This window comes from Aedes albopictus, chromosome 1, assembly GCF_035046485.1.
Source record: "Aedes albopictus strain Foshan chromosome 1, AalbF5, whole genome shotgun sequence".
Lineage (NCBI taxonomy): Eukaryota > Metazoa > Arthropoda > Insecta > Diptera > Culicidae > Aedes > Aedes albopictus.
Window position 1 is genome coordinate 160,050,519 of NC_085136.1, and position 25,250 is coordinate 160,075,768.

The 25,250-nt window shown below is 41.4% G+C and overlaps 2 protein-coding genes across 7 annotated transcripts in view; both read right to left on the minus strand.

The window, feature by feature from the left end:
* The window catches only part of LOC109427728 (cAMP-specific 3',5'-cyclic phosphodiesterase), a 248,743-nt gene extending 236,618 nt beyond the window's left edge, over positions 1 to 12,125 (minus strand). Inside the window, exon 1 of one of the 5 annotated variants that reach the window (XM_062845664.1) lies at positions 11,899 to 12,125. In XM_062845664.1, coding sequence (XP_062701648.1) covers positions 11,899 to 11,933 — 35 coding nt within the window. In that variant the 5' untranslated portion in view covers positions 11,934 to 12,125. The other 4 variants (XM_062845663.1, XM_062845665.1, XM_062845669.1 and 1 more) reach the window with 4 other exon arrangements.
* A 9,553-nt stretch (positions 12,126 to 21,678) lies between these two features.
* On the minus strand, positions 21,679 to 23,029 carry LOC109431403 (exosome complex component CSL4). Of its 2 annotated transcripts, XM_062847476.1 has the most exons (5): positions 22,870 to 23,029; positions 22,543 to 22,718; positions 22,333 to 22,484; positions 21,997 to 22,093; positions 21,679 to 21,931 (listed from the first exon to the last, which is right to left on the minus strand). In XM_062847476.1, the coding sequence occupies exons 2-5, from the start codon at positions 22,714 to 22,716 to the stop codon at positions 21,716 to 21,718; spliced, it is 639 nt and encodes a 212-aa protein (XP_062703460.1). In that variant the 5' UTR covers positions 22,717 to 22,718; positions 22,870 to 23,029; the 3' UTR covers positions 21,679 to 21,715. The 2 variants fall into 2 exon arrangements, with proteins under 2 accessions (XP_062703460.1, XP_019563166.3); XM_019707621.3 differs by lacking the exon at positions 22,870 to 23,029 and having other exon boundaries at positions 22,543 to 22,730.
* Between the last annotated feature and the right edge of the window lie 2,221 nt (positions 23,030 to 25,250).

Sequence of the window (25,250 nt, forward strand, 5' to 3'; positions counted from 1 at the left end):
TAACCCAGGGAACTGGCATTTCCTCCAACTACGGTGCTAAATAGCTAGGCTCAAGCGCCACCCAAGCAACCAAAAGTTCGGATAAAATAGCATGTTTGGGCTTAATCAGATATTCGAAAAGAGATGAATAGCATTCTATTCAGCTCACTTTTTAAGTAATTAACCGAACTTGAGTTCATAAAAACTTCACTTGTGTCGCTGAAAAGAACGCTATTCAGCTTAAAAATAAGCTTCGAAAAAATTTGAAAAAAAATTCGCTTAGTCCTCAGAAGTAATTTATTATTAAGACACATTAGTACATATGGAATCCAAATTGACTAATACCTTGAAATAATTTTTAATATAAAACATACTAAGATTTGAACTCGGGTTCTCCTCGTTGAAAGCCGGCGCCTAACCACTACTCAATGTATGTGTTGTTAGGCACTGTGGGATTCTACTCAATGTGCTGTTATCATTCAGTAGAGCTCAATCAGGTTCGCTTGTGAACTTTCTCTGAGCCTGAAGCCGAAGGTTCGAAAGAAGTTTACGTGGAACTTCTTGTGAACTTACACAGTTTGACATTTTCAGTTTGTTTTGGTTAGTAATTTGAACAAGTGCAAAGCAATAAATTAGTGCCAGTGGCAATAATTCAAAGAAGTTTATAAGTTTTCAGTGACTACGATCGTGTCGATTACTGGTGCGATTAGTGAGACGGGGTTGAAAACATGGAAGACTTTTATCCGCAGCCGAAAAAAAAACTCCGGCGGAATCCTGTTCTACCAGTAGTCCGCTGCGGGGCAGCTTTTGAGCCATACAATTTGGATGTTTTGCGTTGATTACAAGTAAGTACGTTGAAATACTATAGTGCAACAAAGTGTACTTGTGAAATTAACACAAGCTGTGGCTGCTACAATCGATTTCCGAGTGATTTAATTGAATGAGAACTTCTCCCCAGCTCCGCTGTCGCCGAAGTTCAAGTAAAGTTCACTTTTGGTACCGTTAATATTTATCAGAACTTTGAGTAGTAAGTTCGAAATAAGTTCGGAATGGAACATTTAAAGTTGTTGGAACATGTCCAAATGAACTTTATTTCAGCTTTAGAGGCACGCAAAAGTTCAACATGAGTTCGGTTAATATTTGATTGAACTCTTCTCTGAAGTTCGAGGTAAGTTCTTTCTGAACCTGTTTTCGACTTTAATGTCGTTTTGAAGAGAAGTCAAACGCTTGTACATGTACTTCCTAGTTCATAAACAATATTGCGATATTTGCACCCATTTAGACTCGGCCGAAATTCATCATCATCACAGCCGAATTTCGCAAACGACTTCGCAGCGGCTGGCATATACATTAGCCTGGTACACGGTTTATATGGGAAAATACAAAACATGGAAAAACTTAAATTCCTGTATATATTTTGAGTTCCACTTTGGTCCCATATTAACTGTGCAAAATTTCAGATCGATCGGAAAAACTATATTTTAGCGCCCGCCATTCTTAGTTTTTCATACGATTTACTATGGGGAAACTTTACTCCTGCAGAGAAAAATCGCTAGGAGTAACCCCTAGATCCCTAAAAACAAGTCGACGAATGATTTCTGTAGAAAACTTTACTAGAAATCAGACCTCTGAAGACAGAAAATCGATGCGACGTTCCTTGAAAAAGTTATTAGGCCTCACCCGATCGAGAAAATAACGAGGTTTTATTATTTATTGTTATTCCTTACATGTTAAACAGCGTTTGCATGCCATTCGGTTTTCAATCAATAACTTTTTTCACATGCCTCAGATCGCTTTGCGGTCTTCTGAGGGTTGGTTCCTCGTAAAATTTCCAACAGAAATCATTCATCGATTTATTTTTAGGGGTTGAGGGGCAACCTGTGGCGATTTTTCTTTGAAAAGGTGATTTTCCCCATACTAAATCGTATGAAAACTTAAAATGCCTGGCGCTAAAATATAGTTTCTCCGATCGATCTGAAATTTTGCACAGTTGATATGGGGCCAAAATGGAACTCAAAAAGTGTACAGGAGTAAAATGTCTTTTTGTGTCCCACGCTACCCGGATAAAAACTAACCATAGGGTATTTGGTGAAAACCATTCCTGTACCATACAGTGTACCAGCTACAATATAGTGTATTGTAATGGAATGGTTCGCTTAAAGCTTTGCACATTGGTAGCTATTATACATTTACATCCGAACTTTATGTAACAATATATTATACTGTTTTTCTTACGTTTGAACCATTCACTATTCCGAAACAATCTTTTTCCGTGCATTTTTAATTTTTTATTCAGTTTATGATTTTTTCCGTGCTTTGTTTTGTTGATGTCCGTGACATTTTTGTTGCAAAGGAAATGAAAGAGAAAAAAGTGAATAAGTTGAAACATCTATTTAAAGTCAATAAAATGTTTAAATAAAGTGGTAAACCAGGTGTCCTAAGGACTGCATATCCAAAAGATATGGTGGGCTAGGTATGTAGAGTGCGATGAGAGGAATACGAATGTAGGTCAACCCAGAAAGACGCAGGCCAGATTACCGTAAATCAGTGGATGAGTTTAATACTATTCTTTCTCTTCTTCTCTCATGTGAAATTGCCTTGTGCCTTAATGCGATTTATCTTTGACATTTTTAACATAAAGACTGGACTGGACACTGAAACGACTTCTGAAATAAGTTCGTCTTCGCTTTTTAACCTAACTTATAGTTGAATCGAACTTGACAGTTTTCTCATGAGTTGTTATGTACACATTTCATAGTTCAGTCAAATTGGAGCCACAATATTGCAATAATGGTTAAGCACGCTGTAATGATACTTATGTACCTCGTCACCCACTTCATGCAACTACATTAGTGGTCTAATAACGCTTAGCGCGCTAGGCATAGTTCCATCATGCCGCTCAAAGTGTTGCCACAAATAATGCTTAGTTTGCAAAACCTGGTTATCTGGCTGGTGGGACATGGGAGCTTAAGCTTCAACTGTTAATGCAATCAGAGGCTACTCAGACTTAGACGAGTTTAGGTTAGTTTGGCCAGAACTGCCATTATCGAAGGAACATGACGAGATAATATAACATTATATGGTTTATCTAATGTAAAACAATACAACATAACAAAAGAGAATCATTCCAAAACCATGATTAAATTTATAACCAGTAGTGAAATTACAATTAAAAACAATACATTTACGGTACATTTTATTGTTTGAAACCGTACGTGTACCATACAATGTACGGTATATTAAAGCCCACGTATCAGTATTTCGAACAATTCATTTACAATAAAATGTATGGTTTTGTAAAAAAATATATATGGAGAAAAAATGTTTTTGATATTGTTACGATACTTAACAACCCGTATAGTATATTGTAAAAATCTCATTAACAATTCACTGTATGGTGTCTAACATTACATCTTATTCTTTTTGTATTTTTTTATTTTTACAGTGGTGTTTATTGTAACAATATGGTTCTAAATAGTACTGTTACAATACAACATTCGGTTTTTCTACTGTATTTTTTATTCGGGTAATATAATCGGTTGAGTTCATGACAGGGGCGTCAGATGCACAACAGGTAGGTTCGATTAGTGTGAAATTTCGCTGGGAAATGATGATTCAATGGATTCTCAAATTATCACATTAGTCTGAACATTAATGAGAAACCCAATACATGGGTAACTTTTTGGAGATTCAAGTTCGACGAAGCCAGAATCAAACCAAAATTAAATTTCTGAGTTCGCGCTTCAAGTGAAATCAAAAGTTCGGATTTGCTTGGGCAGTCTTCGCCGGGTGTTTTTAATGGGCGCCCAGGAGATAATATTTTACCTGAGCTTCCACTCCAAAAAAAGATTCACCCCCGCACCAAATGTATCATGTACAAGACGCTAATAAGACCGGTGGTCCTCTACGGACACGAGACAAGGATCATGCTCGAGGAGGACCTGCAAGCACTCGGAATTTTCGAGCGACGCATGTTAAGGACGATCTTCAGCGGTGTACAGGAGAATGGTGTGTGGCGGACAAGAATGAGCTACGAGCTCGCTGCATTCTACGGTGAACCCAACATCCTGAAGGTGGCTAAAGCTGGACGGATACGGTGGGCAGGGCATGTTGCAAGAATGCCGGACAACAACCCTGCAAAGTTGGTGTTTGCTAACCATCCGGTTGGTACAAGAAGGCGTGGAGCGCAGAGAGCACGATGGATGGACCAGGTGGAGCGTGATCTGGCGAGCGTGACCGACGTTGAAGAGCTGTAGCTACAAATCGTGTATTAGGGCGGCAAATTGTTGATTCAGTGTTATCATGAATTTGATGTTGAAATAAATAAATGAAATAAATTAAGACCAAAACATTGGATGTCAACACGTCCTGCAAGCGAGCGCTGAATTGGAATCCGGCAGTAAAGCGAGCAGCCGTCCAGGATGTAGATCAGATTACGTTGGCCCTATGGGCCCGCAGAGTTGCTCAGGATACATGAGTGAGTGAATGAGTAGAGCTCCTGGCCTCCTGACACTAGCCTCCCCACGTGCTTTATGATCTAAACAAAGACAGCTGGGCACTAAAATGGGCTATTACTTGTGGAAATGCTCATAGTACATTATGCTGAGAAGTCGGCTGAGATAACACCAGAACGAAGAAGAGTTGAGATGTAAGCATACTAGGTCTGATCCAGTATAGAGCAAAAGAGGCTCGAAAACCAGCAAATGTTCTTTTATTGGCTGACTACACAGAGATTGTAACCTCACTGTTGGTACGTAGTATCAGTTAGCCAGTTGTTAGGTGTCCTTTTCATTTTTTCTCAGAACTCTATTCGAAGTTTCATATAGAATAGTTGCATGACAAGTGGCCTAAAGTTCGAAGATCTACCTTGGAATTCTTTGTTAACCCGGCCTTTCACGATTCGGTCGACTAGTTTGGTATCAATTTTTGAAGACCCGCGACAACCCCACACGATGAAATAAATCCAACCATCAATTGATATAAAAATACCTAGAACACACTTAGATACACCGTACGACCAATGGCAGAGGTTTAAATATTAATAACGTCGAGACGGTTTCGATTTTTTTCCCATAGGCCTCAGAAGCTGCACACCAAAAAGTGCACAGAGATCGTTTCGTGACGTGAAACAGTCAAACGCTCGCCACTCTGCCACCGGCCGATCATCGGCACCGGGTTTTCATTTCGTTATGATGAAGTAATCAACCAATAGTTGTTGTAATCGACGACGTCAACAGTAGTATGGCAGTAGAAACGCCCGCCCGCCCATCCGAACGCGATATGGCAACCGACAACGAACGGTGGTGGTATCACACGACGATAGACAAGCGACAGATGATGGTGGAGACAGCAACCAGCACCGCGGTGCGCGGAGGTGGTCTACTCGTTCAAGTTCAAATCAATCGAAGCACTACACATACTCGCGTTGAAGCGCTCAGCCCGATATTGATGCATTGCTGCTGCAGCTGTTCTGTGCTACCTATCTGGCTGGCTGTAACAACAACCAACGGCTCATCGCGTCACACAAGATTACACGGTGGGGCTCGGGTTTGAAAATTATGATAAATCAGCACATTGGCGACATCCATATTTATCCATCACATCCATATCCTCAGAAGTTTGCTTGTATCTAATTTAAAGCTGCTGGACAACAATGATTTTTGTACTTTTACAGCTATCATAGCTTCAAAGGTCTTCCATAAGATCCTCAAGTTTTGAGCTCAGAGTACATGAATAAACTGTTTTTGTTTATATTGTACATAATCCCCAGGGCCCAACAGACACAGCTGTAAATGCGTGGGTATTCAGGATGACCATGCTGAGCGTGACGAGTGGATTCGATTCATGGTCGGTCCAGGAAATCTTTGTAATGGAAATGTCCTTGCATTCAGTCTTGGAGTCAACTACAGACAACGCCCTACTATTGGACCCATACCACATCCCTCCCAATAACGGAAACTGGGTAGCGGATAAGGCCAAGCTAGCGGCGATCTGTACAGTCGGTCGTTTTCCGGTCCAGGAAATAATATCAACGACGCACGAGGGCTTCGCAATAGTGAAGATCAATGGGGTGTACTACTGCAGTTGTTATGCCCCTCTCAGGTGGTCTTTGCTGAATTCGCTATCAAGCGCACTAATGGGATAGAGTCCAGTGGTGATCGGTGGGCGGTTGAGTGTGCTGGCCACTTGACTAACGCGAGAGACTGGGATTTACTCGAACCAATGGCTAGATCGAACGCGGATGTAGCGAACGTAGGCGACAAAAAAAAACCAGTTGAACGATGCAGAGTTCATCATTGACGTGACCTTCTGGAGCCCGGGTATAAAGCCTAGCTCGGACTGGAGAGTCGACGATATGCAGGGTAAAACGCGGTGATCTATCCAGCGATGATCTAGTCGGAACCCTAATCCGTGCATGAGACGCCGCAATGCCAAAATCATCCCTACCCAGAAACGGACACAAACCGGTATACTGGTGGTGTCCAGAAATTGCAGGACTTCGCGCATCCTGCCTAAGAGCTAGAAGGAGGATCAAAGAGCTCACACCGATGAGGGTAGAATGGAGCCAAGTGAGGCCTACAGGGCGGCTAAACTGGCACTGAACAAAGAGATTGAGGCGCGTGCGGGCCTGCTTTGAAAATCTCTACCAGGCAGCCAACACAACCCCTTGGAGTGATGCGTACAGAGTAGTTATGGCCAAAACGAAGGGCAGGTCAGCACCCCCAGAACGCTGACCCGAGATGCTGCAGAAGATCGTAGAAACGCTGTTCCCACGCCACAACGCAAGACCACGGGCCTCCGTCCCCTATGGCAAAACCGGCCAATGCGAGGTCACCCAGGTCACGAACGACAAGCCCATCGCAATAGCGAAGTCTTTGAAGTTGATCGAGGCTTTCGGATGGTATCTCGACAGTTTGTGCAGAACGTCTATGCAGATGTGCCTAGACAGAGGCGAATTTCCGGAGAGATGGATAAGGCAAAGATTGGTTTCACTAGTAACACACTTGTCACAGAAGAGTCACGGCGACCCAGGTTTTTGTTGCGCAAGTCACGGTGACTTACTTCTGGCAAGATAGTATTTATTTATTAGAAGTGAGTCACAGTGACTTCTGCGCTGCAAAAACCTGTGCCGCCATTACTCTTCTGTGACAAGTGTGTTGCTTGTGTCTACTGTCCAAACTCGGGAAGTCACCTGGCGACCCGTCGGCATACAGACATATCTGCCTTTTGGACACCACTGGGCAACTATTGGAACGAATCATTCTGTCGAGGCTAATGGTCTATACCGAGAAACCCAATTACTCTAGCCTCTCGGATAACCAGTTCGGCTTCCGGAAGGGTCGAACGACGGTGGACGCTATTGGGGCTGTAACCAAAACGACCGATAGCGCTCCAAAAGAAGCGAACGGAAATCCGCTATTGCGAGGTCATTAAGCTGGACGTAAATAATGCGTTCAACAGCGTCAGCTGGGCTGCCATCGAGTGCGCCATACATCACCTAAGAGTCCCGGTTAGCTTATGCCGGATACTGGAGAGTTACTTCCAGAATTGGGTGCTAATCTCTGACACCGAGGAAGGCGAGAGGAGCTACAACATCACCGCGATGGTAACTCAGGGCTCCATCCTGGGCCGGAACTATGGAACGCGGCGTATGATGGCGTATTGAGGCTCAAACTTCCACCGGGCGTAAAGCTGGTTGGCTATGCCAATGATATTACCCTCGTGGTTTATGGCGAGTCGCAATTGGCATTAGGGGTCGCAGTACCGACCACTTTCGGGGAGTACCGGTATTTCGGTACTGGGGCTTACAGTACCGGTAGTACCGGTAAAATATCGGTACTGGAAAATTTTTCACTAAAATGAAGAGTAATCTATACAGAAAATCTACAATTTGCCATGGGAATTCCGGTTTTCAGGGATGTCATAAAAGCTAACCAGGAAATACTAAATTGAACAAAAAATATAGATAGATAAAAAAATGATAGAAAGAAATGATACAACACAAACTGTTTTTGGAGCTATTGTTTAGCTTCTGCGCAGTTTCACAGGCAGTATCTTAGTCAATCCTCAAAGAAACAGAAACAACCTTACATGTACCAAAATCAGATGAACAGCTGCAAGGTGAAAACAGAAGTAGATTAAACTGATTTTCTTTTTTTTTTTTTGTTTATATTTATGTGTATTTTAACTTATAGCTAATTCTACACTTAGATTTTCTTGATGATACTAGCAACCGATTCTAAAAAACTGAAAAAATAACAAGAAACTCAAATTTAGGTATCATTTTTTATTCTGAGATAGTAAATACAATTCCAAAATTCAGCGTTCATTCGACCAATCATTGCTATGATATCCTGGATTTGCAGAAGGGTTGCATGTATGAAATTTTTGTTTGTTAAAGTACTTGGTTTTAAATGTATTCGTTTATTTCCGTTGCATATTGGCTATACTTATGACCGGATTTCAGCACTTCGGGAGAGATTTCACGGTACCGAAAGTACCGGTAAAATGGTTCAGACAGTACCGGTATTTCGGTACCAAAAATTGGTCGGTAATACCGGTATTTTCGGTACCGGTACTACCGGTACTACATCACTAATTGGCATAGTGGAGGCCTGGATGAGGTCGAGACAGTTGGTACTCGCGCATCACAATGTCAAATAGTCCGGCAATAGTCTCGAGTAAGCGTAAGCTGCTCACGACAGTAGCGGTCTCCATACTACGGTATGGCCGCCGTTCCATGGTCGAATGCGCTAGTGGTGAACCGAAACGTGAAGCGACTCGAGAGTACTCACAGACTAATGTGCCTTAGGGTGGTCAGCGCATACCACACGGGCTCAAAGGGCAGGGCATGATGCCCATAGCGCTGGTGGTGGCAGAGGACAAAGAGTTCGTCGAGCGACGCAATACAAGTGGCATCAGCCGCGGCAGAAATACGGTCGCAGGGTTCGGAAGTTGGCTACGCATGTCATACTATCTGCACATTTTCCTTCCCTTCGACAGTAGTGCAGATTACCCATCCAGATCTGCTCGGAATTAAGGCATTCAGATCATCAAGTACCGGATGAACCTGTAACTAAGGTCTCATCATGAATTTTGAATTTGTGATAGCAAATATGAGATATGTATATGATTTACTGCATAGAGCTGTTGTACTGAGATTAACCACAGCAGGCGCTATGGTGCGTTTGGCTGTGGTATGAACTGTCAAGCGGGCAATGCTTGTATCCCTGCTAGCATAGCAACCCAACAGCATTCATTCTTGCCACTTGCGAACCGACGTCAGCTTGGATTAGTTGAGTGTGCTGCACGTGAGGGGTGATTCCTTCCCAGAGAAATCCTAAACTCCACAGCAAAGATTTGATTTCGTGAAAAACACCGATCAAGGTAATTTTTATATCGTTTCTGTTGACATTCTTGGAGAAATTTTATAGATCCGATCTAGTTTTTTGTGAGTTTGTTTTCAGAAGTTTACTCAAAAACTCAATACGTACAGCAATTTTACCAGAAATTCATGATTAAAAATTATCCAGAATGAGTCTTCATTGGTTTCCAAAAATAACGCAACAAATGAAGTAAATATTTTTTCAAGGATGCCCACTACAGTATATCCAGCAAGGTCTTCGGAAATTCTTTTAAGAACCCTGAAATCTCACCTAGAGATTATTCAGATTCCTTCCGAAGTGTTTTAAGATCCACTAGAATGACTCTCAAAAAACTCCATTTTTGTTTAAAGAATGGCTTTGATGAACCTGGGTCTTTGATTAAAATTCCAAAGCCTCGCTAGGAAAGTCCCTTCGAAAATTTTGAACAATGAACCCAAGGGTTTTCAAAGTAATTTCCCAAAAAAAAACAGAAATGTAGGTAAGTGTCTCCACAGCTTCCATAGTTTTCTAGCGTCGGTATTGTATATTTTTGTATGATTTTGAACTAAATAGTCTAAGGGTCCATTGATGAAATACGTCCAATCTAGAGGAAGAGAGAGGGGGTTCTCAGATGTATGACAAGTAGATTATAAAGCATACGAAAATCCATACGTAGGGTAAGGACGGTAGAAAATATCCATTTTTTGCGTAGCGTGCTTCATGGATGCTCCTTAACATAATTTACTCAACATTATAAATATACGAAAACTACAAAACTACAAAACCTAAATAACATCGACATGAAATACTTTTTTTTCAAATTCTCCGATTGACTCCGAAATTTCCTGAAATTTCAAGGATTTTTAAGTTGTTTTTTTATTAACGCACTAATTTGTACGAAGGTTCTCAGAATTTAATGATTTATGTTTTCAGTAGTAGGCTTCATATGCACAGTTCTCTAAATTGAAAACAATCAGGGTCGCTTATTTTTTTCGGAAAACTCACTTACTTTCAAAAGTCATAACTCAAGAACGAAGCATCGTGTTTAGACACAATGTTTTTTGTTGTGAAAAAAATAGAAAGGAATTTCATAAGCAAAACTTTTTGTGAAAAAAATAAAAAAAACTGAATTTGATCATTTTCCCGGATTCTTTTCAATAAATGGCTGTGTTTGTGTAAATTAGAAGATAAGTTTTGATGTTGAAGAGTTCAGCACGGAACTTACATTACTATATTCAGATTAACATTCTACATGGAGTCAATTATTAGAAGATCTCTTATTAAGAAAATAATGTCATGTAGATTATTTGCTCTACCAATTACATACTTCAAATAAATTTGAAGTCTAATGCAGACATCAAAAACACCGTGAACAGGGAACCTACAAGGCAAGTCGTGTAGTAGCATCAGCAGTAGCAGAAGATGTAATAGCGTTTAAATTTAATGGGAAATAAATAAGTGTGAAATATAGATCGCGTATCGTGTGACGGAGGTGCATCGGCGAGTGTGTGCATAGGCGATAGTGTGCTTCTGATAGGTTAAGGTTGATCTATTTTTTTTTTCTTAGTTTGCTTGTTTGTTTTCTTTCATGTATATGGCATATACCGTCGAGGTCTGCTCTGATCCAACTTGATGCGTTTGGTGCTACATATCATCTATGAAAGCATTCACTAGAATCTAAGCAAGCCTTATAGCAATAACTTGTTGTGATGCGGGAAAATATATAGATTTGAAACACACATACACTCCGATGTAAGTTTTTGCTTCCAAATCACTGCACAGCATAAGATGACCTTTCTCTCCACTGCTGCTCCACTGCAATTAATCCATTCTCTTCACCGTGAGATGTCGTTCGCTGACAGCACAGTTTTGCCGATTTACGTCACAAATTACGGCACACTAGCGTTGCGATTCCAACGCCCGAGTTGACCGAATCTTTTCACACGACGTTGATCATATTTTTAGCTTACACTATTCCAACGCGAATATGAATCAATCCTGAAGAGTAATCATCAAAATCTGCTCTTTGTGGCACTGGGAAACCAACCAAATCGATAACACAGCACTTTCCCCACACAAACAGCGAGAGAGGAGAAAAAGCTCCCCCTTTTTACACCGACGAATTCGCGGCACGGAATACTAATCGCATCCTTCTCCTTTGTTACCACTCTGATAACTGAGAGCGAACTGAGGAGGCATTGAAATGTGGTACCTTGGAAGATGGAAACACTCCTGACCAGGAATGGCCTGCTTCGTTACCACAATCGACGACGCTCACTTCGATTTGGTCTGGCTGCTTTGGTTCATCCCCTGATGGTGAACCATGTGGTTTACACACATACACGATTTGATTATTATTAGATCATGTTTTCCCCCATACTGCTCCAGACACCTGTATCCTTCAGTTCCCGTATCATGCACACTGCAAGTCCGAATCCAAATCGAACATTCTATAACCCAAGCCCCCAGAAATTGGCAGTCGCACACAGGCCGCAGTAACCGTTACACAAAAATTTCGCGTGGAAAAATCAACAAAATTCGTCACATTAATCACCAATATAGCAGCTCACAGCACCGATATATGTACATACACAACACAGGTAGGTATCACCAAACCGCGCTGCGAATCGAACTCGGAACAAGAGTACCTATAGGAGCCAACCGACAAACACTCGCCCGATGGAGCCGACGGAGACGAACCACTTGTGCACTCGAATGCGATCGTTTGGCTTGTGCGGAAAATTATCACCCGAAATTTTCACTTTCCATGAAAGCGATTTTTCCTATCTCACCTCGCCGTTGTCGTAATAGAGGCATAGGTATCCCTGCTCAGCAGGCGGTGGTACGGTGGTAATGGACTCAAAAATGAGCAATGGCATTCGCTCACACTCTCTCTTGAGCGCGCGATTCATATTCAAGTTGTCCTAGCGCAGCATTTCTCAACTGAGTTGGAGAATTTGACAACAATAGAAAACTAGTAGCAGGGACGATTGCGAGTTGCACCAGTTACATTTGCTCGATTTCAGGTACATCTTCCCAATCGACGAACGCGGACGGAATCTCAAGAAATGTTTGGAAACAACGCTTGGAAGCGATAAATGTATGTCACGTGCTTTTTATTTTTTCATATTCTTTATCCAAAGTGTCTTCCAAATAGGCATCAGATGCCTGATTCGCCAAAGACTGTCATGGTTGATTGGAGGACCACCGGCCTTATAACTCTTTTGTGCATGGTACATTTGGGGCGGGGGTGAACCTTTCTTCACCGTAGTTTCTTCTGGAACCTCTAGTAGGCACGATTTCCAACCTCCGGATTTCACGACTCACTTTGTTGCTAGCCGACAGTAGGTTGCAAGGTAGAGGAATTCCTCAACTATCTTGAAGGTATTCCCATCGGGACATTAGACGTGTTCCTGTCGTGTTAGGTTCCGCATTTACCACCAGTCCGCCGCCAATGCTGCTTTGCGTTTCAAGCGGATGCACATGTCTATGTCGCCCAAAAAGCACACGAATTGACCGGATTTTGTGAATATCGTGCCCCGGCTAGCCAGCACAGTTCATTACGCCTTCCAGAGCGATGTTGGTTGTCGTGTAGTTACCGACTTGGAATAGCACTACGGATGACCTGTTCCGGTGGTAGGAGCCCACCAAACAGGGAAAAACCTAATCAAGGTGTAAAGCGACCCGTGCCGAGGAATGAGTGATCGAGGGTGTGAAAAAGATGCTCGATCATCAACGGAGCATGTGGGGCACTTGGGCACCCCCAGTTGTCGGAGGCAACTACGTATGTAGTGCCAGCATTGGAACCCCGATTTCCTCCCGGCTAACTTGTCGGGTGAGTTCATGCATGAGGATGAGGGCTATCAACAAAAACAGGGATGTGTTCTCTGCGATGGATACGCGGGTAGCCCCAAAAGTGTGACGGATGCGATTACCTTTGACAAGCAATCACAGGAGCGTGTGAGGCAGCCGTCAGATGAGCAGCTACCAGGCGGCGCGGCGCCCGGCGAAAGTAAAGGTTACGAAGTCTACCCCAAGGTCTGCCCAGACGAAGGCCTTCGCTTTCGTATGAAGTCCAAAAAGTATGTCGGATGCGACTGCATGTGTTAAGCACTCGCAGAAGCGGATGAGGCAGCCGTCACGTGAGGAGCTGCCTGGTGGTGCCCGCAAAGCTAGGAGAATAATAACCCCGAAGGTCGGCAGTAATGTCGGCAAGTCGGACCCCAGCCGGACATCCCAGAAAGCAGGGAAGGGTGGGTCTGAAAAGGCTGGCCCCACAGAGTAGGGTGAACCAAGAGGAGGACCCCCTTGGACGAAAGCCGAACGAAAGAGAAAGAAGAAAAAACCGCAGGTCGAGGAAAACAGGGACGCCAAACCAAGAAGGCGTAAAAGAGTAGGTGCCAAGCGCGAAAAAGGCGACGCGAACAGTTTAAATACTCGGACATCTTGAAGGCGTTGCGAAGCGACGCCAAGCTCGTGGATCTGCGAGCCGACGTGCGCATTATCAGACGTACTGTCTCTAAAATGAAAACTCTCATTTTTAGTAAACATCCACGCCATATTATTCAATTGCAAAATACATGCTCATGTGAGTGCACGAGCTGATTTAAAAAATGTGTGTATTTATGTAACACATTTTATGTGAGGCATGGATGTTTACTAAAATGTGCAGGTCGAACACATTTTTCAGCGTAGCCGTTTTTGCGTGTCGTAAGGGTGAAATGATCCTATATCACGCAGAAAAATCTACGGTAAAAATAACCATATTTGAGGTAAATTCAAAAGGAATTTGACATTGTTTTGGCCGCAATGAGAATGTATGATTGTTTTCACAATCCTGTATGATAGTTTTTACAATTCTGAATTTTTGTCCCTAAATCGGAAATCTGATTGAAATAACAATAGTTTCAGGCTTTTGACGTGGGTTGTCAACTATGGTAGGCTCTCGGGAAGCTGCTAGATTGATGAAAGCAACGATTAACAGTGTACGAAACCACATGAGCACATCGGGTGAACTGTCAGCTCAGTGTATGATTCCTTTGAATGTATTAAACTTTTTGAATTTAGATATTTTCAAGAAGGGTAACTCTCGCTGAGACCGTCCCACTATTTACACCATGTCTTCAAAAATGTTTAAGGTGGCGATTTTCTGAAAGTACCCCCCAAAAAAGTAACAAAAATGCATTTGGTTTATCAATTTGATGGACCCCCCGTTAGTTAAAGCCACAACCATTTTTGCGGACCCCTCGATTTTGATCAATTGTTGGCTCATTTAAACCGTTATAACTCAAAAGTTTCTCCAAAACCCACCTCATAACAAAATGTTGTTGAAAAGAGGAAAGATAGGGCTACTATTTACAGTTATAAAAAGTTGGGTCGGCCATATTGGTTTTGGCCGCCATCTTGGATTTTTATACCAAAACTGTTTTTTCACCATGTTGGCAACCACCGATTTTCAAAATTTTTGCGTCAATCGAAAGCAGGGACATTTTTACACAACATATCAAAAATTTAGAGATGTATCTTTTTCCTATCAAAAGTTATCTGCACTTTTGTAAATCATGACACTTTAACGCACTGGGCCAGGTGCCGGTTGTTTACATAAATGCAGCGCTATTAAACAGTGTTTACGAACAATTATTTGAAACCTGAACCCACTAATGGAAAGCTGAAGGTTTAAGCTTTTCAAAACACCAAACAACTTTAAAAAGCAATGTCCGCATCATTGAGAAACAGTCAAAAACGGGAACGAACCTCCAATTTTCCCTAATTTGGCTGCAGGTGCCGTTGTGTATACAAGCAGGCGCCAACTTTGATGCTTTTGGGTGTCGTTGCCGGTGCGCAAGGAAATGTATGAAGAAAACGTGTCATGATTAACAAAAGTGCAGATAACTTTTGATAGGAAAAAGATACATCTCTAAATTTTTGATATGTTGTGTAAAAATGGCCCCGCTTTCGATTGACGCAAAGATTTTGAAAATCGGTGGTTGCCAACATGGTGAAAAAACAGTTTTGGTATAAAAATCCAAGATGGCGGCCAAAACCAATATGGCCGACCCAACTTTTTATAACTGTAAATAGTAGCCCTATCTTTTCTCTTTTCAACAACATTTTGTTATGAGGTGATTTTTGGAGAAACTTTTGAGTTATAACGGTTTAAGTGAGCCAACAATTGATAAAAATCGAGGGGTCCGCAAAAATGGTTGTGGCTCTAACTAACGGGGGGTCCATCAAATTGATTAACAAAATGCATTTTTGTTACTTTTTTGAGGAGGACTTTCAGAGAATCTCCACCTTAAACATTTTTAAAGACATGGTGTAAATAATGGGACGGTCTCAGCGAGAGTTACCCAGAAGTCAAATTGAATCCCATATCCTTGAGAACCGCTGACCCAACTCCATTCTCACCTTTTTCTTAACTCTCGTAAACAGAGAGTCGAATAACCAAACCACACGATGAGCCATGTGAGAGACTCACTGGCACTGAAGGCAGGAAAGGTGATCTATCTCTCGGCAGCGGCGTTGTTGGGTGGGTGGCGTGGAAAGTGTCGACCGACAGGACGGGCAGGTTGAGAAAAATCGGACAAGCAAAGCAAACAGAGGCTTGAGCAGTGACAAACATATGTCACGGTCACTCACGAAACTTCTTACTCTCTGGTGGGCAAATGCTCTCTCTCTCACACACTATAGCTTTGTTAAAAAGTTTGGTTGACTTGTTTGATACCTATCCTCGGCGGGACGAATGGTCAAACCAGGCAGCAGCAGTGAATCAACAGAAAAGGAAGCAAGGCTACAACAACATGATTAGCAGAGAGCGAAAGCACAAAAAATATCATCTGTTGGATTCACGGAGGTTTACGATGGGGTGGTTCAGGAAAAAATATTGCACTTCAGATCGAATTTACAGTTATAATTTTATTAAAAAATGTCTTCATAAAAATTTACCAAATGTGGTACAGAAAGGCAATATTTTAAACTTTCTACCTTTTCCATGGAAAATTTTCGTACTTTGAGGTCATTGAAATGCATAACAGTAACTAGACGATATTTACTAGATTACAACATTCAAAATACTTTCAATACGACTGTGTTTACGTTGTTTTTGAAAACCGGTAAAGCCCAATTTGGCATGAACGACCATGCGTCTCCATTTTTCAATGGGTTCAATCCCTGGCCCGCCCCTTTCCTCCTACTTTGTATCTTTCTATCTACTTTCTCTCTCTCTCTCTATCTTCTCCACTTAAGCAGCTCATGTATATTCATATGTTCTTAGCCGTCACTAAAACCAGAAACGAATAGAAAAAGCCGTTTGCCTTGCTTCCAAGTTCCACAGCACAGTGTAACGCCTACAAGTTATGCAACCAAAGCAAACTGTGCCGCTTGACCTTCATAGTAATCATCACACAATCTATAACCTTACGAACACTATAAATACAGTGACGATTCGTTCGTTGAGAGCTCGTTAGATGGGCTGTCTCGATGGTTGGATGTTCACTGGTTGGGACAAAACCCAACTAAAAAGCACTGTCAATGTCAAAATAGATGTCAAAACGAGTTTGACGTCTGACCGCCGTCGCATCACAGCTCCTGTATACAGAACGTTTGCGCAAGTATGTGATTGTTCCGTGACGTATTTCTCGTCACTGGCGTGTGTCTAGAGCATTTTGATCAGTTGTCAGTTGCCCCAATGAACGAGCACGATTCGCTAATCGGGGCGCAGTCGTGACCCAACCAGCGAATCCGGACTGTATCCCCTATCCATGGATCGCTTCACCGACCTAATGTTGACAAATACTTCAGTTCGTGCGGGTTGTGAGGAAGCAGAGAGCTTTCGGCCTCTAGTAGACACAACCATATCACACTCTTAACATTCCTTTCCCTCCCCAACTGACTATAGGGACTTGGCAAGCGCCGTTATAGATCAAAAATATTGGCGGAGAGTAGTGACAGCCCCTTGGTCGATGATGACTTTGTTGATGACAGATGTTAATGATTGTTCATTAGTGTGTATGTGTTAGAGAAATATTAACGAAGCATAACTGTTGATGTATGACTATGACTATAGATGTTTGTTTATCCAGTCCGTACTAAATGTCTGTTGAGTAAAGTTGTTGACAAAACGCTATCCGTGTTATGTATTTTTCCGTGTCACGAATTCCGAAACGTTGATCGGTCCGGTAGAATTTGGTGTGAACCGTGACCGTTATGCTGCGATTCCAACAAAAAAAGGATGAGCTGCTTAAATTGCACTTTGAAAATAAGTAAAGCCCTTATTCATATGGATCTCTGTGCATAGTTGGTATCTGCTCAGATCAATCACGGAGAAGCAACGATTGACATGTATAAGTCAGGTTTGATCGTCGTTGATCGTTTTTGATAGACAACCATGCGTCTCCATTTGTTTCGCGAAGTCTTTCTACATTGTTTCCTGAGCTTCACCAGATCAGAGTTCCACCAAGGGGTTCCTCTTGTGGTCTTCACAGACCGCAGAGGGCAAACTTCTTCCGAAGCTTCCATGATGAAGGCCGTTGTAGTATCAGCGGTATCATCTAATTCACTTGGAGTGTCAATAGATGGTGAGTATCCATGAAATTTGGCTGCAACCAAATCGGTAAAGAAATCCCAGTTGGTTGACCGGGGGTTCCTAAAACGCAATGTTTGCGAAGCAACATTCACATATTCAAACAAGATGTAGCGATGGTCAGATAAAGATTCTCCATCTGACACATGCCAATTGGTCAGCTCGTGAATAATTCTGCTAGAGCAAAGCGTTATGTGTAACACTTCCTCTCTAGCATATACCATGAAGGTTGGGCGATTGCCTATGTTAGGTATTACAAGATCTGTACTATAGTATACTTAAGTATACTATAGTATACTTAAGTATTCCATCAAACTGTAGCCTCTCAAGTTAATGTTCGAGCTGACCCAGATGATATGGTGACCTGGCATCACAGCCAACAATTGGCGGAAGGCCTTTTGAAGTGCAGTATGCGATGACTTGCTTGAAAGCATTCGTTGAGGATGGCTCATCATGCGGTAAATAAAACGAACAATAGACGTATTTCATATGGAGGTTTACAACAGATAAATCAATTGTGATAGCACATACATTTCTGGTGGATAGTTCAGATATGAGTGTAGCAACGATTGCGTTGTTGACAGGCATACATACTCGAGGCACAATGGCATGAATTTCCCAAATGGAGGAAAACGTGCCTCTGGAGCCGACCTACTGATACTCGAGGCATGACACGCGAGTTTGCTATTTCATTTTTCCTGAAAATAGCAAGCACCGGGTTCACAAGGTTTCCTAGATAGGAATTCCCCTTACAAAAGTAAGGTTTTATGACTAAAGCCACTTGGGCTGCACCATTTTGACTGCAAATCGTTGATCGTTGCTGTTCTTTTACGCTGTAGATTGATCTGAGCTATCCTAACCGTAGCCACTACCCAAACTAGGCAACATTAGGAATGGCTAGGTAAATCGAAAGAAGGAACTCTCTAAATCCTTCAAGAAATACTTGAAAAGAAATACTTGATGAAGAAATTTCCTGAAGATTTCACGAAGGAAACCTGGTTGAATCCATGGTGATATTACTTAAGGAATCCATGAAGGGACCAATGCTAAAATTCACGAAGGAATCATTGAGAGAATTCCTGAAAGATTCTTTGAAGGTATTCCTATAAAATTTCTTGGCGGAATTTTTCTATCCAATTTGAATTTGTAAAGTAATATGATAATATTTGAAGCAATTTTTGAAAGAATTCTCGGACGAATTATTGAAGGAATCCCTGTAAATTTACTTTTCTATTTCACAAGCACAGCAAGGATTTAAAGAAAATGAAGATGGACCGTAAATCTGCAAAGTGCAGTAATTTTCGACGCCCACCCATTTTAGCGCCCACCTTTTTTTAATTTTCATACAACCTGATACTTGCCATGCTATTTGGTTTTCAGTCAATAACTTATCACATGCCTTAGATCGGTATATTTTATTAGGGCTTAACTGCCGTGAATCGCAAGTCAGTCCCATATGTAATTTGGTCAAAATTGAGTTAATGGTTGTTTTCGACCTTTCTTTGGATGATCTTTCAGCTACGTGAATAAAAATATATAGTTTGTTCAGTAAAATTGAAAAACAACACCAAATCAGATTGTCCCATTATGAAAAGTAATCGCAAGTCAGTCCCATCACGAACTTGTGTACCCTTCAGTACAAAACCAAACAAGGTTTTAGCCAGTTTTATATTTTTTACAGTTATGTTCTCACATTTCAAAGAGTTTGAGAAAGTTTCAAAATGATTGTAGATGTTTTCGTTTCGTGGTGATTTTTTGAAGTTTTACATAGAAATCGATTTTGAAACTTTCAGAATCCATTTTCTCAATGCCTACTTTTTACATATGGGACTGACTTGCGATTCACGGCAGTTAACCTGTGGCGATTTCTCTTTGGAAAAGTGATTATTCCCATAGTAAATCGCATAAGAAAACGGCTAATAAACGGCTGGCGATAAAACATAGTTTCTTCGATTGAGCTGAAATTTTCATTTTCATTTTCATTTTCATTTTGCAGCATTTGGTGGGGCACTTGGTGGGGCAATGAGAGCGCAAGTCAGTCCAAAGCCGATGATAAGGAGGGGTAATGGCTGAATAGTCTTTGCTGACCACATAAACGCCATGGGATAGGAAAAGGGTATTTTGGTGTGGGATTAAGGTGTTGGTACAGACTTGACAATATCAATGCTATTCAGATGCAAAATATTTTTTTGCAATTACGTGCCATAAGATTGCACTTTTCAATTGCCGGAACTGTGCAGAAATGGCCTACTTTTCTTGACTAGCTCAAGAGTGCCGAAAAGTACTACTTTTCGGATCTCTAATTTTTGATATGTTATGTATAAATGTCCCAGCTTTCAATTGATGTAAAAATTTTGAAAATCGGTGTTTTTTTTTTTCCTTCCCTGTTGGGGAAATTAAGCCACTGCGTCCAATAGGCTGAACTTTTGTGGCATGTCCCGTTTTGATATTCGCATCTAGCCAGCTAATTACCATGTGTCAAGTAATCAGCTACTGCCACGACGCGTCGTCTCCCAGTCAGGTGCAATGGAATTGATAAACTCCAAGACCTTCCCAGGTTTTGCAGACCAGATCTCACTGGGTTGCAAGCAACCACTATTTAGAAATCTTTGCCTGCGCGTGTATAAAGCACCACAACTGCAAAGCAGATGTTCCGAGGTTTCACGTTCCGTATTACAGAAACGACAGATATCACTCTGAATATGGCCAATATTTTTCAAGTGATACCTGCTCGGGCAGTGTCCAGTTACTAGGCCAGTGTATGTACATAGAGCTCTCTTGTTGAGCTCTAAGAGCTTTTTGGTTTTATAAGCATTTGGTGTTATAAATCGTTTTGACTGATTGCAATTTTTGACGTCCATCCAATTGGATATCACCCTCTGCTCAGCCCAGCGTTTCAGGTCCATTTTAATTGTACAGTTTGATATACCACAGAATGGTTCTGGACCAGCAAACTGTAAATTGGAACCACTTTTAGCAAGCTCGTCTGCCATTTCATTTCCTTCAATGCCACAGTGACCTGGAACCCAGTATAAGTTTACTGAATTCCCTTGGCACAGCCTGCGCAGTGAAAGAATGCATTCCCAGACAAGCTTTGAAGTAAATCGGTGGTTGCCCTCATGGTGAAAAAATTGTTTTGGTATAAAAATCCAAGATGGCGGCCGAAATCAATATGGCCGACCCAACTTTTTATTTTTGTAAATAGTAGATCTATCTTTCCTCTTTTCAACAACAATTCGTTTTGAGGTGGTTGTTGGAGAAACTTTCGAGTTATAACGGTTTGAGTGAGCCACCATTTGACCAAAATCGAGGGGTCTGCAAAAATTGTTATGGCTCTAACTAACGGGGGGTCCATCAATTTGAGTAACCAAATGCATTTTTCTTACTTTTTAGGCGAGGGCTTTCAGAAAATCGGCACCTTAAACATTTTTGAAGACAAGGTGTAAATAGTGGGCCGGTCTCAGCGAGAATTACCCATATAATGTTTAAAAAATGTGTTCAAAAATTTTATAAGTTTTACCAAAAGTTCTATAACTTTCAGAAAACTTATTCGATCTCGCTCAAAATTTTACCAATGGTGCAAAATTGATCAAAATTTCAGCGTATTTGATTGATGTATAAAAAAGTTATGATCAATTGAATGAAAAATTATTTTGACCAAAAAATTGCTGTACGGACAATTGTTTGATACACTGTAGGTATCTTATTTTTTTTAAATGGCATAAGGATAAAAATAAATGATTGCAAGCACTGTTAACGAGAGTCATATTGGTTTATTCCATCCGTCCTGTTACAACTTTCCATCATAATTGGGTGGTGCCGTTTCCGGTACAATTTTTGCCACCTTGCGAGGTTCCTTCGCCAATGTCACCGGACACTGCATCTCGGTCCAGCCCACCGGAACCATGGGCGTCGGTTCGGAACTCTTATTCGACATGGCGACCGCTACACCGAGTTCATTTTCGGCCGTCGTCAGGTGGTAGGTGTTAAGCTCGACCAATGGAAGCTGAAAGGTATTTGCGAGAATAAAGTGAATGAGTTCTTATGTGTTGATTAAAACGTTATCATTACCACTCGAGCCAAAATGATGTCACCTGGTCGGAAGCATTTGTACATTTCAACGCGATCTTTTTCGGTAGCACGCACATCCTCTTTCCGTAAGATTCCTCTGTTTCATTGTAGAAGATGGTAAGTTATAAGTTGAAAACAAAACTGTTGAAATAAATTTAACATGCACAACTGTCTATGGTTTTAGGTATGGTAAGCAAGAGCACCATCTTATATTTGAATTCTAGTAGCTTTGCACTTTATTTTATGCATGGAAAATAGGATTTTCTTCTACCATCTTGAGCAAAAATAATATTATTGAATACACGAAAGGGTATGAGCGGAATAGGGTTAAATTACCTGTACGGTCTGTTTAGACAAGTTTTTCCAATACAGATGATAACGCATTTGGCAAATCGTTGGTTTATGACTGTGATCTTTGCCGTTACGACGTCTCCCACCACGGGAACCACCGTTTTGCTTCCGAAGGATGCCACTGAAATGTAGTTATTCTACGAAACAAAGAAGATGGTCAGTGTCATTGGTGTCATTACACCGAATGTATCTTACCTTATGCCGCTTGCGGATCTTTACCACGCCGGAGAGGCTCGCGTGCAGATATCCCAATTTTTCGTACGTTCCTTCACCACCCACTGTGTACTCTGAAACCGCGCAAAGTCGTTGACCCGGCACGCAGATGTGGGTAACCTCCCCGTCATCCTTTTCGCTTACCGTTTTCACCATTGCTCTACACTAGAGTGGCTTTAACTTAGAGTGGCGTCAATGTCAAAATTGGAACAGCGGTCATCTGTCAAATCCATACAAATTCCTGTTCCAAACGAGCAGGAGACCTGTCAAAATGGGAACATGACGCCACTCTCCCTTCCAGTCACTCTACTCTACACTAGTTTGTCAGCCTCCCTAGAGTTTTTACCACGTTAGATTTAAACAGGGTTTCCGGTGATTACTGGGGTGGAATTTTTAGCACGGAACACCTAAACCGGATGAAATCGAATAGCAACGATCTCACCCCACAACGAACAACGTACTGAATGTAAACAAAAAACATAAATAGTGGTTTCTGCTTTTAGTAGTGTTGCGTGTACGTACACGATGTATTACACGAACACCAATTGAGTTACTGGTTGAAAATAGTAAACAAAGATCAGCTGTTCCCAGCAAAATCAAATGGGCATATTTTCAACCAGTAGATTTGCATTAGTGTTCGTGACACCGCGCTGCGAAACCACTATAGCATAAAACATGCCGCCGGCTGTCATTTTCTGCACGATTAGGAATAATCTTAGAATTTGAGTTAAAATTTACCCAACCGCATACACTGAGAATAGCTCGCCATCATTCCAGTACCTGGGAATCCAGGGGTTCCTCTCAATTGGTTCCTCCCGTTCCTTCTGGAACGCATGCCCTGTTAGAGTGGGTGGACAGTGCACACTATTTTTAATTCGTTTTAAACCAGCAAAATTTTGCTAGTTTTTGTCATGCTGTAAAATCAGCAATCCAACCAGCAAAATATTTCTTGCTGAATTGGCTTCTTAAACGGTGTTCAGATAATTTCATATTCTAAATCTGTATGCAGAACTGAGCCGAGATCCAAATTTTCATGATTTTCGGTGCCCGGGAACCTATTTAAAAATTGATTTGAAGTTTGTATGGGAACGATTTGTCGAATCACCCCTCGTTGCATTTTGTACTGGGCGCAGTTGTCAAGCAGTTGCCCAGCTGTCATAGGATGATTTCTAAAAATCTATTTGAAATTGATTTTAGGTGCCAAAATAAAGATCTAAAAATCTGAAAAAAATATAGTGGCTCAGAAAAAGGTGCTCTTTCGTATAAAACGAGGTATAAAACGTATAAAATAAAAAAAAAACAATACATTTTACAAAATTTAAAAACCCAATTTTAGGTAAACGTTTTGACGGTTTTTTTGCTGGTTGTTTAGCAATTTTGTCCGAGCTGGCGTCTGGCCGGTTTTTTTTTTTTCTATTTTTCTCTTCATGCGAAACAAAAATTGCTGCAAATTGTTAGTTTAAACTTGATTTTCGGTATCCAATCGTAAGTAAATGCAATAAATACGCATTAAAGAAGTGGCACGTTTCACTTGAACGAGATAATCGATGAAAATTGTAACTTTTTTCGGCGGAATTTTCCCATCTTCTTGCTTCTTTAGTAAGGGGATTAGGGGCATAATGGACACCCTAAGCAAATGCGTACGTTAGGCCTGTATAACCATGTATAACAGAAAAAACTTAACATATTATCAGTTGACTTACACCTTTAACTTGTTTCCTACGTCTTTCAATCATTTACTGCAGGTAGAATGCCTTTGTTGTGAAGAAATAATGAATTGTAAACCGCGTGTTTTTCAAGGCTGGCAGGAAATGTACGGGGCGAAATGTACACCCATCGGGGCATAATGGACACCCCTGCATATTTTATGCTAATTCTTTGATTACATCGAGCAGTAAAATAATTTGCCTACGAAGATCAATACTACAGATTCCATCTTAGACGAGTTTTACACAACATCAAAGTTAATTAAATAAACTTTAGGCCAAAATAATCGGATTGTTTTATTCCAAACTCTCTAAAACGCCTAAAAGTGTGCATTGCGCGTATATCCATTTGTAATAATTATTGCCAGTGTTCATTTCGCCCCGAATCGAATACAACTTTAAAATTGCTATTTTAATTTAATCCATTGCTAAATCTCCGTATACATGTAGATGAGGTAACAATTCATTTGTTTTTATGGTGGACACACTGGGAGGGCCCATATAGCCGAGGCGGTAAACGCACGGGCGCAGACAGACGTTCAAGTTTGACTCAGCAGCTTGTGTAAAAAACATGGCCTCCACAAATTGCCAAGTGGCAATCAGCGAACAGATGGCGTTAGCGACGTTCATATTCAATCGCTGCTTCACATCTAGGTGGTGCGAATAGAAGCGGTTTTATTTTTCAAGCTAGCTAACACACACCTACACACTCCCGACACACAGCTTGTAAACACGCACGAGCGTTCAATTTTCTTGCAACCACCTCTCTCAGCGCGGTTGTCAAATACGCCGTCGCGACGCTGTTCGGAAATGGTAAACATGATCAATCCACCTTTATTCCAATTTTGTTCTCGTGCTAAAAGTTTATTATTTTCCATTCGCGATGGAAATTTTGATGAATAGTTGTTAAAAAAATAGCTGAAATAGGCTCAACACAATGTTTATCCTTCTCCTCGCTTTCCAACGGCTTGACAGCGGTAAATG